The following is a 12,667-nucleotide window of genomic DNA, read 5'->3' on the forward strand; positions in this document are numbered from 1 at the left end:
AAGTACAGGCACTGCCACTTCGCGACCGTGTGACCCTGGAAACCTTGCCTGACCTTTCTGTGCCTCCGTTTCCCCATCTGTAACATGGGGATGACACTGGGAACCATTTCATAGGTTTATTGTGAAGATTCCATGATTATCTGGCTCATAAATGCTCCATAATTATGGTGCTGGTTGTTGTTATTAGTAATAGTGGTATAATAAACTAGGGTGAATCAGACTTCTATCATTTCTAGAACCGTCCCACCCTGTACTGTTGCCTTCCTTACTCTAGATCTGCCTACTTTCCATTCTGACCCGATTGCCAGTCCCTTGCTGTGCTGGGCTTTCCAGCCTGCACGGTACTCTCTGAATGGGTTGGTGCAGTTGGAGATTTGGGGTGCACATCTTGGCTGTGTCCTGAATGCCATTGTATACTCTTTTCAGTGGCTTTTCCTGTTCCTTCCACCAGTCTCTCTGCTGAGCCTACTGTCTCTTCAAGCAGGCCGCCCCTTCTGCCCTGGCCCCCACTTCTCAACAGATGCCATTGCTTCTTCCCTGACTGTTGTCCAGGCTGTCCTCAAACCCTGGCTCAAGTGATCCTCCTATCTCAGCCTCCCAAGTGGCTGGGACTGCAGGCGTATGCTACCACGCCTGGCTATTTTTTAAATTTTTTGTAGAGACAGGGTCTTGCTATGTTGTCCAGGCTGGCCTCAAACTCCTGGGCTCAAGTGATCCTCCCACCTCAGCCTCCCAAAGTGCTGGGATTACAGGCGTGAGCCACTGTGCCTGGCCCCTATTTTATTTTGTGCTTTTTCAATTTATTTGTTTATTTATTTTTTCTTTTAGGGTTTTTAAGGAATGTTTACTTTAAGAAACTACAGAGAACCAGGAGTAAAACCCAACAAAAGGGAAGTTAAAAAATTCCAAGCTGCTTCCTAAATTAGAAACTAAAGGTTTCCCATGTGTTCTTAGGAATTTCTGTGTGGCCTGATTTGTCTGAGTTCTTCTCAGCTCTCTTTCTAAAGATTCCTCGTAGGTTGTGTCTTTGTCTGCCTTCTGTTGCTATAACAGAATACCTGAGACTGGATAATTTATAAAGAATAGAGGTTTATTTAGCTCACAGTCTGGAGGCTGGGAAGTCCGGGCTATCTCTGGTGAGGGCCTGTACTGTGTCATAATGCGAAGGCCAAATGGAAGGGATCGCGTGGTGAGAGAGGACGCAAGAGGAAGCCGAACTTGCGCTTACAACCGTCTGCTCTTGCGGCAGCAGACCCCGTCTCCTGAGAACTGACTCCTGTGGGGACGGCCTCAGTCCCTTGTAAGCACGGAGCACCCAAGACCCAAACACCTCCTAAAGGTCCCACCACCTCTCGATACTGTTACGTTGGGGACCAGATGTAAACATGAGTTTTGGAGGGAATAAACCATATCTAAACCCTGACAGATTGTTTCTTTCTTTCCAGTTTATTGTGGTAAGAACGCTTAACATGAGGTCTGACCTCTTAACAAATTTTTAAGTGCACAGTACAGTATTGTGAGATGTCTAGAACTCATCCACCTTGCATAACTGAACCTTTACGGCCATCGAACAACTGTCCATTTCCTCCTTCCCCCAGCCCCTGGCAGGCAACGTTCTACTCTCTGTTTCCATGAGACTATTTTAGATACTTCATATTAACTAATAGAATCATAGTATTTGTCCGTCTGTGACTGGCTTATTTCATTTAGCATGATGTCCTCGGGGTTCATCCATGTTATCACACGTGGCAGGATTTCCTTCTTTTATAAAGCTGAGTAATATTCCATTGTGCACGTGTGCCACAATTCCTTTACCCCTTCGTCTGTGGGTGGACGTTTAGGTTGTTTCCATATCTGGGCTTTTCTGAATTATGCTGCAGCAAACACAGGGGTGCAGATACCTCGTCAAGATCCTGATTTCAATTCTTTTGGATATGTATTGAGAAGTGGGACTTCTGGATCATATGATAGTTCTAGTTTTAATTTTTTGAGGAACCTCCGTACTGTGTGGCAGCACCATTTTCATTTCTTTCCTATTGTAGTTGCTCCCTCTTACGGCACCTGACCCAGCTGACCACTCGTCTCTTCTGGAAAGTCCTTCCGCTGAGCCCTAGGGTGGAGCCCCGTCTTCTCTTCCTCAGCTTCCTCATGGAGCAGATCCAGTGCCCGACGGACTTTTCTGTCGGGATGTCCCCCTGCTCACCTGTCTCTGTGTGTGCAAAACTGAACCTGTGATGTTGTCCTCTCCACGCCAAGTGTGTTAGTTTACTGGCGTTGCCTAACAAAGTACCACAAACTGGGTAGCTTACACAACAGACATTTATTGTCTCTCGGTTCCGGAGGCTGGAAGTCCAAGACTGAGTTGTCAGCAGGGTTGGTTTCTTCTGAAGGCTGTAAGAGAGAATCTGTTCCATGGTTCTCTCCTGGCTTCTGGTGGTTTGCTGGAAATCTTGGGCATCCTTGGCTTGCAGAAGCATCTCTGCCTTTGTGTTCCCATGGCGTTTTCCCTGTGTGCACGTCTGTCTTTAAGGTTCCCCTTTTTATAAGGACACTAGTCATATGAGATTAGGGTTCACCCTAATGACCTCATTTTAAACAGATTACGTATGTAAAGATCTTATCTCCAAATATATTCTGAAGTACAGGGGATTAGGAGTTAAACATATGTATTTAGGAGGGAGTGACAAAATTCAACACATAACACCAAGCAAACGTGCTTTTTCTCAGGTTATTTCCTGTCTCAGTGAATGACACCAGTGTTCACCATGTTGCTCAAGCAGAAACTTGGGCATCTATCCTTATTATGTCCCTTGCCGTTATATTAACTTGGGTCCAAGAACTCGCAGAAATTGGAGGCAAAATTTTGAAGTCGGCATCATAGCGTCCATCAGGTACGAAGGAGTCTGTGACTCCCAGATGACTCACAGCTTCTGCTCTGCGTCTTTTTTTAAAGTGTCTACCACCTTGCTACAAAAGTAATGCATACTAATTTTAGAAAGTTACAGAAAGGTATGAAGATAAAATTAAAAGTTATCCCATTCTACTACCCAGAATCACTTAATATTTTGGTCTTTGCTTTATACATTTTATGCCATCATGCATTTTTTTTTTTAACTAGTTGGGATCATATTGCATGTAAGATTTTGAATCCAGCTTTTAAAATTCAACATTGGATAATAAATGTTATCTTATTCCATCAAATGATATACAGTGATTGACTTATTTTCCCATTGCAAACAGGAAGGTGTTGCTGTTTTTGACTTTTATAAATAATGCTGCAACAACCTTTGTTTAATTTGGACTCAGAATAAATAATTTGTTCGTAATTCAGACATGATTCAGCTGGGGGTGAAGGAGAAAGAGGGACACTGTGTTCCTAAGCAAATTATTAATGTAAATTGTCGCCCAGGCTAGAGTGCAGTGGTATGTCCATAGCTCACTGCAACCTCCAATTCCTGGGTTCAAGCAATCCTCCCACCTCAGCCTCCCAAGTAGATGGGACTTACAGTTGCATGCCACCACTCCTGGTTAATTTTTTAAAAAAAATTTTGTAGAGGCGAGGTCTCGCTGTGTTGCCTAGCCTGTTCTTGAACTCCGATCCTCCTGCCTCGACCTCCCAGACTGCTGGGACTACAGGTGTGATCCAGGCCCTTGTTAGCTATTCTTTATAGTGCATAACAGGGCTATATAATGCTATAGTGCATCCCATAGAACTTTCTGGAATGATGGAAATGTTCTTTATCTGGCCTGCCCAACGTGGTAGCAATTAGTTAGCCACACGTGGTGGTTGGGCACCTGAGATGTGGCTGATGCAACTGAGGAGCTGCATTTTTAACTTTAACTTCAGTTGACCTGAATTTAAATTTAAATAGCTACATGTGACTGTTGCCTACCTTATTGGATAGTGCAGGTCTATAATGATGACCTTTATGGTGCTTACCTTTTCTTAGGCACTCTCCTGAGTGCTTTACATATTAATCCATTTAATCCTTACAATGACTCAGTGAGATAGTCTCCCAGTTACTATTGTTATATAACAAATTCCCCCAAAGCTTAGTGGCTTATAATGACAGCAATCATTTATTTTTTATTTTGCTTAGGGATCCACAGTTTGGGCAGGGTTCATCTGAGACAGCTCATCTTTGCTCCATGCAGCATCAACTGGGGCTTTAGGATCTGCTTTTTTTTTTTTTTTTTTTGAGACAGAGTCTCGCTCTGTTGCCTGGGCTAGAGTGCTATGGCATCAGCCTAGCTCACAGCAACCTCAGACTCCTGGGCTCAAGCGATCCTCCTGCCTCAGCCTCCTGAGTAGCTGGGACTACAGGCGCGTGCCACCATGCCCAGCTAATTTTTTCTATTTTTAGTAGAGACAGGGGTCTTGCTCTTGCCGAGACTGGTCCCAAACTCCTGACCTCAAGATATCCTCCCGCCTTGGCCTCCCAGAGTGCTAGGATTACAGGCGTGATCCACCATGCCCGGCCAGGATCTACTTCTAAGATGACTTAGTTACTGGTTGGTAAGTCCATGCTTGCTATTGGCTTAGGCTTCCTCACAGCATGGTGGCTGGGTTCCAAGTGCCCCAAGAAACAGGAAGTTGAAGCTGTCAGTTTCTTAAGACCTGGGGCTGGAAACTGACAAAGCATCACTCCTAAAATAATCTGTTAGGCAAAGCACAGAATGGATATATTAATATAAGGGGAGAAGGTACAGACCTCACCTCTGAGTGGAAGCGGTATCAAAAAACTTGGGGGCTATGTGTTAAAATTATCATAAATGGGTCCAATTTTTGATTCCATTTTACAGATGAAGAAACTGAGGACAGACAGTTAAATTACTTATTATTTGTGTCTACCAGGCAGTCTGAGCATTTAACCTTGGTACTATTTTGCATCTCTGTAATTCTTTTGCTTCACTAATTTAGATTCATATCTTCCTTAGTTTTTTCATGGTACAATAATTATGAAATTAAGTGAATGATACATGTTGGTAAATCACAAGACTCTGTGAATATGTGATATTCATAAGGGCTTGCTAGATGTCAAATGCATGATGAAGATACATTCTCAACCCCCAACTCAGGGCGAGGCTGTTCAGCCCTAATTCTGAGCCCTCTGCTTTCACCCCTGTTTCCCACTGCCGCAGAGAGAATTTCTGATCACCTCCAAATGACACAGTTGGTGGTTCTGAGTGAAACTCCTCACTCAGCCTGCTGCCTACTGTGTATGGAGTATGTGCTATCAAAAGGAATAAATAAATACAACTTATGTAGACTGGTAAAAGGAGTTAAATAAATGTTTCCTGCTTTTACTGAAAGTAAGGCTTGAGGTTAAACCCTAATTTAGATGGTATATTTGCATATATTTAGTGATATTTGTTTATTGATTATATTGATTCTTGGGCGAGAAATCAGAAAAAAATAATAGGTTATTCCAAATTCTAGAGATTTTCTGATAAAATAATGCCTGCAACCTCTTACAACCTAAGAAACCAGTTATTTCCTTTCATGTTCAAAGTTACTGCATATTTCTATGTGGAGGAGAGGGAACCCTTTGCTCTGTGGCCCCTGGTTTGCAGATAAAGCTTCTGTTCGATGCTGTTTGCTGCTGTGATGAATTGTGGTCATTTCATACCAAGTATTTGCCCCCAATGTAATCACTACAACACAGTTTTTTTTTTCCACCAAAATTCTCTTGAGAAAGCTTATAATTAAATGTCTCTAGCTTTCTAATTTCTGGCTTTCCTAAGCAGACTGTGTGTGTCCCTGATCTGGAAAACCTCATTGTATCCCTTCAGAGCCAGGGTCTTCCAAGTACTGAGACTTCGATTCCGTCACATCCCAAGTTTTTCTTTAGTTTTCATCTGCCTGAACTCCCCGTTCATTTGATACTTCACTCCTGGTTTTCCCAGGACATGGAGCTTTGCTGATTGTTCCGCACACTCTGTTCTTTCTGTTATCTTAATTGGCCACATCTAGTAATTGTGTGCTCCAGGCTCGCTGCTTTCTAGAGCCCACGTGTCACCACGCAGGCTGCCGTGTTGCGTGTGCCGGTGATCCCTTGACGTGTCTACAAGTGACATCTTTCTTCCACACGATGCCCCTTCACAGCTTCCCTGCTGAATTCATAAAATCGGTCCCCACTGTTCTTTTCTCTTCCCTCCACAGCATTCGTCACAATCTGTCACGATCTGCCTGTGTGTTGACTTGTTTGATGGCTGTTTCTCACGCCACCCTATGAACTCCAAGGTGGCAGGGGCCGCGTTATGTCGTTCTCTATACCCACTTCCTAGCGTGGCGCTTGCCACATAACGGGTGTGCAGTAAATGTTTATTGGGATCAGTGAACGAGTAAACAAATACACATGCTTCCATTTTTATGTTTGCACGCTGAACCACAATCTTGATGCCATCCCTGATTTTTCCCTTTTCTTCATACTCTAGATCTGTTAGTTTACTAAATCCTTCTAGAACATTAGCTCCATGAGGACAAGAATTTTTGCTTTCCTCAGTGCGGTGCACTTGCATCACGAGTGCCTAGAGTGGTGCCAGGCATGTGGGTGAGCATTTGCTGTGTTGCAGAAGTAGTTCTAAGTGTTTTATGTGTAAGAATGCAATGATTTATTTCATCTTCACAACAACCCTAGAAGGGTGGGTGGGTACTATTAGTATGCCCCTTTAATAAGAAATCAAGGCATTGAGATATTAATTTATTGTCCATTGTCACACAGCTGTAAGTGCTGGAGCTGGGAATAGAACCCGAGTCTCCTAGGTCCAGGCTCTTAACCACTAAGTACTAAGCTATAGTACCACCTAAGGTTTGTGTGTTTATTCTGTGCTGGACACGTCACTAAAACCCTGTACGTGCATTCCACACCACGTGCGTATTCTTGCAGATGAAGAAGTAGAAGCTGGCTGCAGGAGGTTTAAGAGATGACCCAGGGTGGGACCCAGTGTGTGCGTAGCAGGGACAGGAGGTGACTCGCACTGTCCTGAGTCCAAGCCTGGGCTCTCGCCCTTCGTGCCTGTGCTGCCAGACCCACCAGTCTCTGCGTGGCCAGTGGTTTTGGGACCAGACACTGACTTACCACGAACACTTCCCGAGGGTCATTAGGCTTTTCTCGCCCCCGACAGACAAGTAATGCAGCCGTGCGTGTTTCTTTCCGTAGACAACGGAGGCAGCCACACATTGCACTCCAGAACAGAGTCGACCCCGTCACCCACCAACAATACTGGGAATGGACACCCAGAGTATATCGCGTATGCGCTTGTGCCCGTGTTCTTCATCATGGGCCTCTTTGGTGTCCTCATCTGCCACCTGCTTAACAAGAAAGGCTATCGCTGCACAACGGAAGCCGAGCAAGACGTCGAAGAGGAAAAGGTTGAAAAGATAGGTGAATAACCTGGATTCCTTTGGGGGTGGGGTAACTTTTACATAAGAAACCGGTGAGCCATATTAATATTTTCCGTCTCTGTGAGGCAAAGTGATCCATTCGCTAGCAGGTGGTGTGGTGTGGTGTAAGTGTGAATTTCACAGTGATCACACCTAGAGTTCGAAACGTAGCTTTTGTTTACTGAGTACCTGCCAGGTAATGTGCCCTTACTTGTCCTGTGGCCTTGGACAAGTTAGGGATGCTCTGAGTGCCTGCTGTGTATAATGTAACTCAAATTTATTTTTAATTAATTTAATTTTATTCAGTTGACATTTTAATTGAATTGAGATGAGGACAATAATCCCCACCTTATAGGGTTATTGTGAGATTTAAAGAGAAGATACATTTGGTGTTTGGCACATACGGCCACTCAGTAAATATTAATCCGTACATTTATTTATTTATGAATGAATGAATGAATGAGATGGAGTCTCACTCTGTCACCCAGGCTGGAGTTCAGTGGCATCATCACAGCTCACTGCAACCTCAAACTGCCCAGCTCAAGTGATCTTTCCACGTCAGCCTCCTGAGTAGCTGGGACTACAGGCAACACCACGCCTGGCTAAGTTTTTTCCATTTTTTGGTAGAGACGGGGTCTGGCTCTTGCTCAGGCTGGTCTCGAACTCCTGGGCTCAAGCCATCCTCCCGCCTCGGCCTCCCAGAGTGCTAGGATTACAGGCGTGAGCCACCTCCCCGGCCCCTTACTATTATTATTGAATCAGATTCTAGTAAGAATGAAGGAAAAATTAAATGTCTCACAATTTTTGTATTATCACTTTTGTTAAGGGAGTTATACCTTAAATCTTTGTGACTGGAATTTATATGTGTTGAGTAAACGACTGTGAGAATGGTGCAGTGCAAGTACGGCACGAACGGGGGCCTTAGCATCAACTCCAGGTGTCTCACCTTTTCCTCTTAACGTGGAGTTGTTTGGCAGCGTTTGGAAAAACCCAGAGAAGAAATCCTGTTTTCTCTACTGGTGTTTCTTCCAGTCATCCTTTAGGGAGCTTTCCTGACTTGGGCATTGAGGGGTAGGTAACTCTCTGTCCCTTTCAGCCCTGTAAGGGCGGTTTTTGCAGACAGGTAACATTTGGAGCAGGTCACCCTTCAAGCAAGCCCGCGGGGCTGGGTGTGGGGCCTCCTCATTCCTTGCCAGCTTGCTGGACTGTTGGTTTTTCCCACCCCCACTGACCTTTGAGGAACGATGAGTCATGTGTAAGCTTCTGAACAAACTGAAGCTGAGTGTTTGTCAACAGAAAGCGGAGCCTCCTGTCTCCTCCTCCATGGGTGTTCTGCAGGTTGCTCAGCAGTCAGCTTCTGCATGTCACCAAATACACACATTCGCGTAGGAGGGAAGGCGACCTTTGCGTGGAGAATCCATGTAAATGGGTTGGACGCCTTGATTCATTCTCTGTGACCTAGGATGTGAGTGCTTAGCCCTCCCTCTTCCTTCTTATATTGTTGAAACAAATGTTACAGATTGGTTTCAGAGTAGAGGTTTGCTTTTGTTCAAAGACCATCACATATTCTGCTGGTACAGAGTCTTCCAAGTAAACTGAGTTTATGGACAAAGAACCAAGGCCAAAGTTTAGGTAATTTGGAAAGACAGGAGGTGGGGCGCATTGGCTCACGCCTGTAATCCTAGCACTCTGGGAGGCTGAGGCAGGAGGATGGCTTGAGCCCAGGAGTTCGAGACCAGCCTGAGCAAGAGCCAGAACCTGTCTCTATCAAAAAATAGAAAAAAATTAGCCAGGCGTGGTGATGCCTGTAGTCCCCGCTACTCAGGTGGCTGACATGGAAAGATCACTTGAGCTGGGCAGTTTGAGGTTGCAGTGAGCTGTGATGATGCCACTGCACTCTAGCCTGGGCAACAGAGCAAGACTCTGTCTCAAAATAAAAAAAGGACAGGAGAGTTTTGAGGCTGGGTGCCATGACTTACTGTAATCCCAGTGCTTTGGGTGGCCGAGGTGGGAGGATCAGTTGAAGCCAGGAGTTTGAGACCAGGCTGGGTAACAGCAAGACCCTATCTCTACAAAAATTAAAGAAAAATTATCCTGGTGTCATTTTGTGGGCCTGTGGTCCCGGCTACTCAGGAGGCTGAGGCTAGAGGATCACTTGAGCCCAGGAATTGGAGATTGCAGTGAACTATGATGACACTGGTGTACTCTAGCCCAGGTGACAGAGTGAGACTCTGTCTCAAAGGAAGAAAAAGAAAAAGACAGGAGAAGTTTATAAATGTAGATTGTCCAATGTAAATTGTCCAATTTAAAAAAGAAATTAATACTCAATTTATATGATAGCCTATAATTAAAATAAAATTCAAAGATAATTTTTTTTTTAATTTGCTTTCTTCCCATTCCTCCTAAGGGTTGAAGAAAGGACAGGATGAGAGAGACATAATAGTAATGAGCACTGGCACAAATGCATTTCCAGGTGGTTGTCATGGAAAGCGAGTGGGTATTTGGACTTGAAAAAGGACTGATGGGCAGCTCTGATACTTAGTATGCTAAGGACGTCTAACTTGTTATGCGTTAGGAAGATTGTTTGCATCAGGAAGTTTCTTCTAAGGAAGAAAGCCTAGAATCTTAGCACCTTGGGTGATCACTAGAGGATTCTGGAAACAGTTCAGTGAGGTCTTGGGCTGTAAGACTGAATGTCTGATTGATGCCAGTGACCAATTATAACCTGTTCTACCCTCTTTTCTCTTTCAGAATTGAACGATAGTATAAATGAAAATAGTGACACTGTTGGGCAAATTGTCCATTACATCATGAAAAATGAAGGTATGAATATTTTATTGTTCCAGAACAATTCAGTGTTCATGTATTTTGTTAACAACCTGTTTTGAAGATTCAGGACTCGTGTAGACTTCCCCTAAACTCCTGAACACCTCAGTGTCCCGCGCTACCCACCCGTGAGACCGTCAGTTGGTCTCGAAGCGCCAGCCGGTCACTGTTGCAGAGGCAGCCCATGTTCAGATCCGGCCTGCCGCTTACGGGTTGTGTGTGATGAAGCCTCGGGGTCCTCCTAGAAAATGAGGGTGATAGTAACATCTACCTCACGGCACTGTTAGGATGTTGAGCACATGAAGCGTTCAGCATAGGAAACACTCAAATAGTGTCTATTCCATTTTTTGTACTTAAAAAAATTGAGGGAAGATACACATAACACAAAATTTACTATTGTAACCATTTTAAAGTGTACAATTTGGTGGCATTAAGTACATTCATGATGTTGTACAAACACCACCACTGTCTGGTTCTGGAACTTTCCTATCATCTTACACGGAAGCGCTGCGCCCTGTAAGCACCCATGCCCATTGCCTGCTCCCTCTGTCCCTGCGGATGTGTCTGTTCCGTGTTACCTGGTCCCAGGTGCTAACGCTTCTAGAAAGTTTAACTTTTATGGAATTAAGTATTTTTCCCTCTGAAATGTATTCTAAACTCTCATCTTAAATGGAAGATTAATTTAATCTGGATTGAGTAAATTAGGGTCATTGTTCCAAACGCTGGTTTTTACCTGGCTGGGACACCATGCCCTCAGTAATTTTTAAGGTGTGTGGGACTCCTTGCCCACGTACTCAATAGCTGTGGATTCTCATACTGTGAATTCTCATGACAATTTGAAATAAAACTTTTTGCCCCTGGGCTTTGCCTTTGCCCTGGTCGGCGCGGACTCAGGCAGTGTGCGCTGACACAGCTGAGCCACCCTCTGGAAGCCGAGATTCCTCTGTACTCACCAGTCTGCAATGTTGGCAGTCAGCTGTAGTTTAGGTAAACATCTCTGGAAGGATGACCTGCTGGCCAAACACACTTTGTTTCTCTACCCTCGCACACAACACTTCTGACACAAGGTGTGTGGGTTATTTCTACACTGAGCAGTTCTCCAACTCCCCGAATGTCAGCCGGGTGTCCTTCAATTTAATACCATTCTGACTCTGTCTACCTGAAGTTGGCCTCACGTCCCACAAGTGAAGAGCTCAGTCCCAAAAGACTGCCCCTACTTTAGATGCCGGTCGAAACTCGGGGTCTCCAGTGCATGGGACCTACAGGCTGTAAATCTGGGGGTTTCCATAACTCCCTCCTCGGGTTCGCAATTTTGCTGAAGTGGCTCACAGAACTCAGGGACACACATTATTACATTTACTGGCTTCTTATGAAGGATGCAACTCAGGAACAACCAGATGGGAAAAACGCACGGGGCAAGGTATTGGGGGGTGGGGCCTGCGCTTCCATGCCCCCTCCGGGTACGCCACCTTCCCAGCACCTCCATGAGTTCAGCCACCTGGAAGCTCCCTGAATCTTGTTGTTCAAGAGTTTTTGTAGAGCTTAATCTCCAGCCCCAGGACGACCCCCCCCCCCAATTTTCCAGAGATCCCTGGGTGGGGCTGAAAGTTGCAGCCCTCACCTCTCCGGGTCTTTCTGTTTGGGCCCCACCCTGAGACTGTCTAGCACCTCACCCTGAACCACCTCTTAGTGTAAACTCAGGTGTGATGCTTAGGGACTCATTATGAATAACAAAAGACACTCCTATCACTCAGGAAATTCCAAGGGTTTTAGGAGGTCTGTGCCGGGAACCTGGGACAATGACCAAATGTATTTCTTGTTATGTCATGTCTTCCTTCTAATCCCAGGGGTTGGATTAACCACAGTGCTAGCTTTTAATTTATCTTTCTAAATGGAGCTCGTTGGCGTTTTCTTGCATGGGATGGAAGTGTGGAAAGTGCCTGGGACTCCATGGCTGAGTGTCCGGTTGGCCCGAGAACGGTCCGCCCTGGTGCAAGTGGAGGAGGGTACCGCAGTCACTCCCCTAGACCCCTGGTTACTCATGCTTGCTGGAGAGCCCTCTGGATGTTTTCACCTTGAGGCTCAGTTTATATTACGGCAGAATGGATTCCTTCAAAAACTACTGTCCTTGAGGCTGCGTCAGAAGAACGAGAACAAGTAGTTTGGGGAGGAGGAAAGAGAAGTTTTATTACTTTGCCAGCAAAGGAGAAGGATGGAGACTCCTGTCTGAAATGCCATCGTCCTAATAAGCAGAAACACAGAGCTTTTCAAGGGTGGGTTCTCAGCTTCAGGCAATTGCTGTTCAACCGCAGTGGGTAGTCCTGATCCTCCCATCTCCGCAGAGGGTGCTGAACACAGTCTCTTGATCTCTGCCCGGGACCTCCCTTCACCAGGTCTGGGCGGGGCCATCTCCTGTTTCACGAGTACCAGAAAAGACCCCAGCCACTGGCCTGA

General features: G+C 45.3%; 1 protein-coding gene across 1 annotated transcript in view; it reads left to right on the forward strand.

The window, feature by feature from the left end:
- Positions 1-12,667, forward strand: part of RELL1 (RELT like 1) — a 60,579-nt gene that overhangs the window by 22,420 nt on the left and 25,492 nt on the right. Inside the window, exons 2-3 of the mRNA XM_069494365.1 lie at positions 7,164-7,388; positions 10,139-10,210. Coding sequence (XP_069350466.1) covers positions 7,164-7,388; positions 10,139-10,210 — 297 coding nt within the window. The remainder of the gene's footprint in view (positions 1-7,163; positions 7,389-10,138; positions 10,211-12,667) is intronic.

The sequence above is a fragment of the Eulemur rufifrons genome, chromosome 19 (genome assembly GCF_041146395.1).
Source record: "Eulemur rufifrons isolate Redbay chromosome 19, OSU_ERuf_1, whole genome shotgun sequence".
NCBI classification, from domain to species: domain Eukaryota; kingdom Metazoa; phylum Chordata; class Mammalia; order Primates; family Lemuridae; genus Eulemur; species Eulemur rufifrons.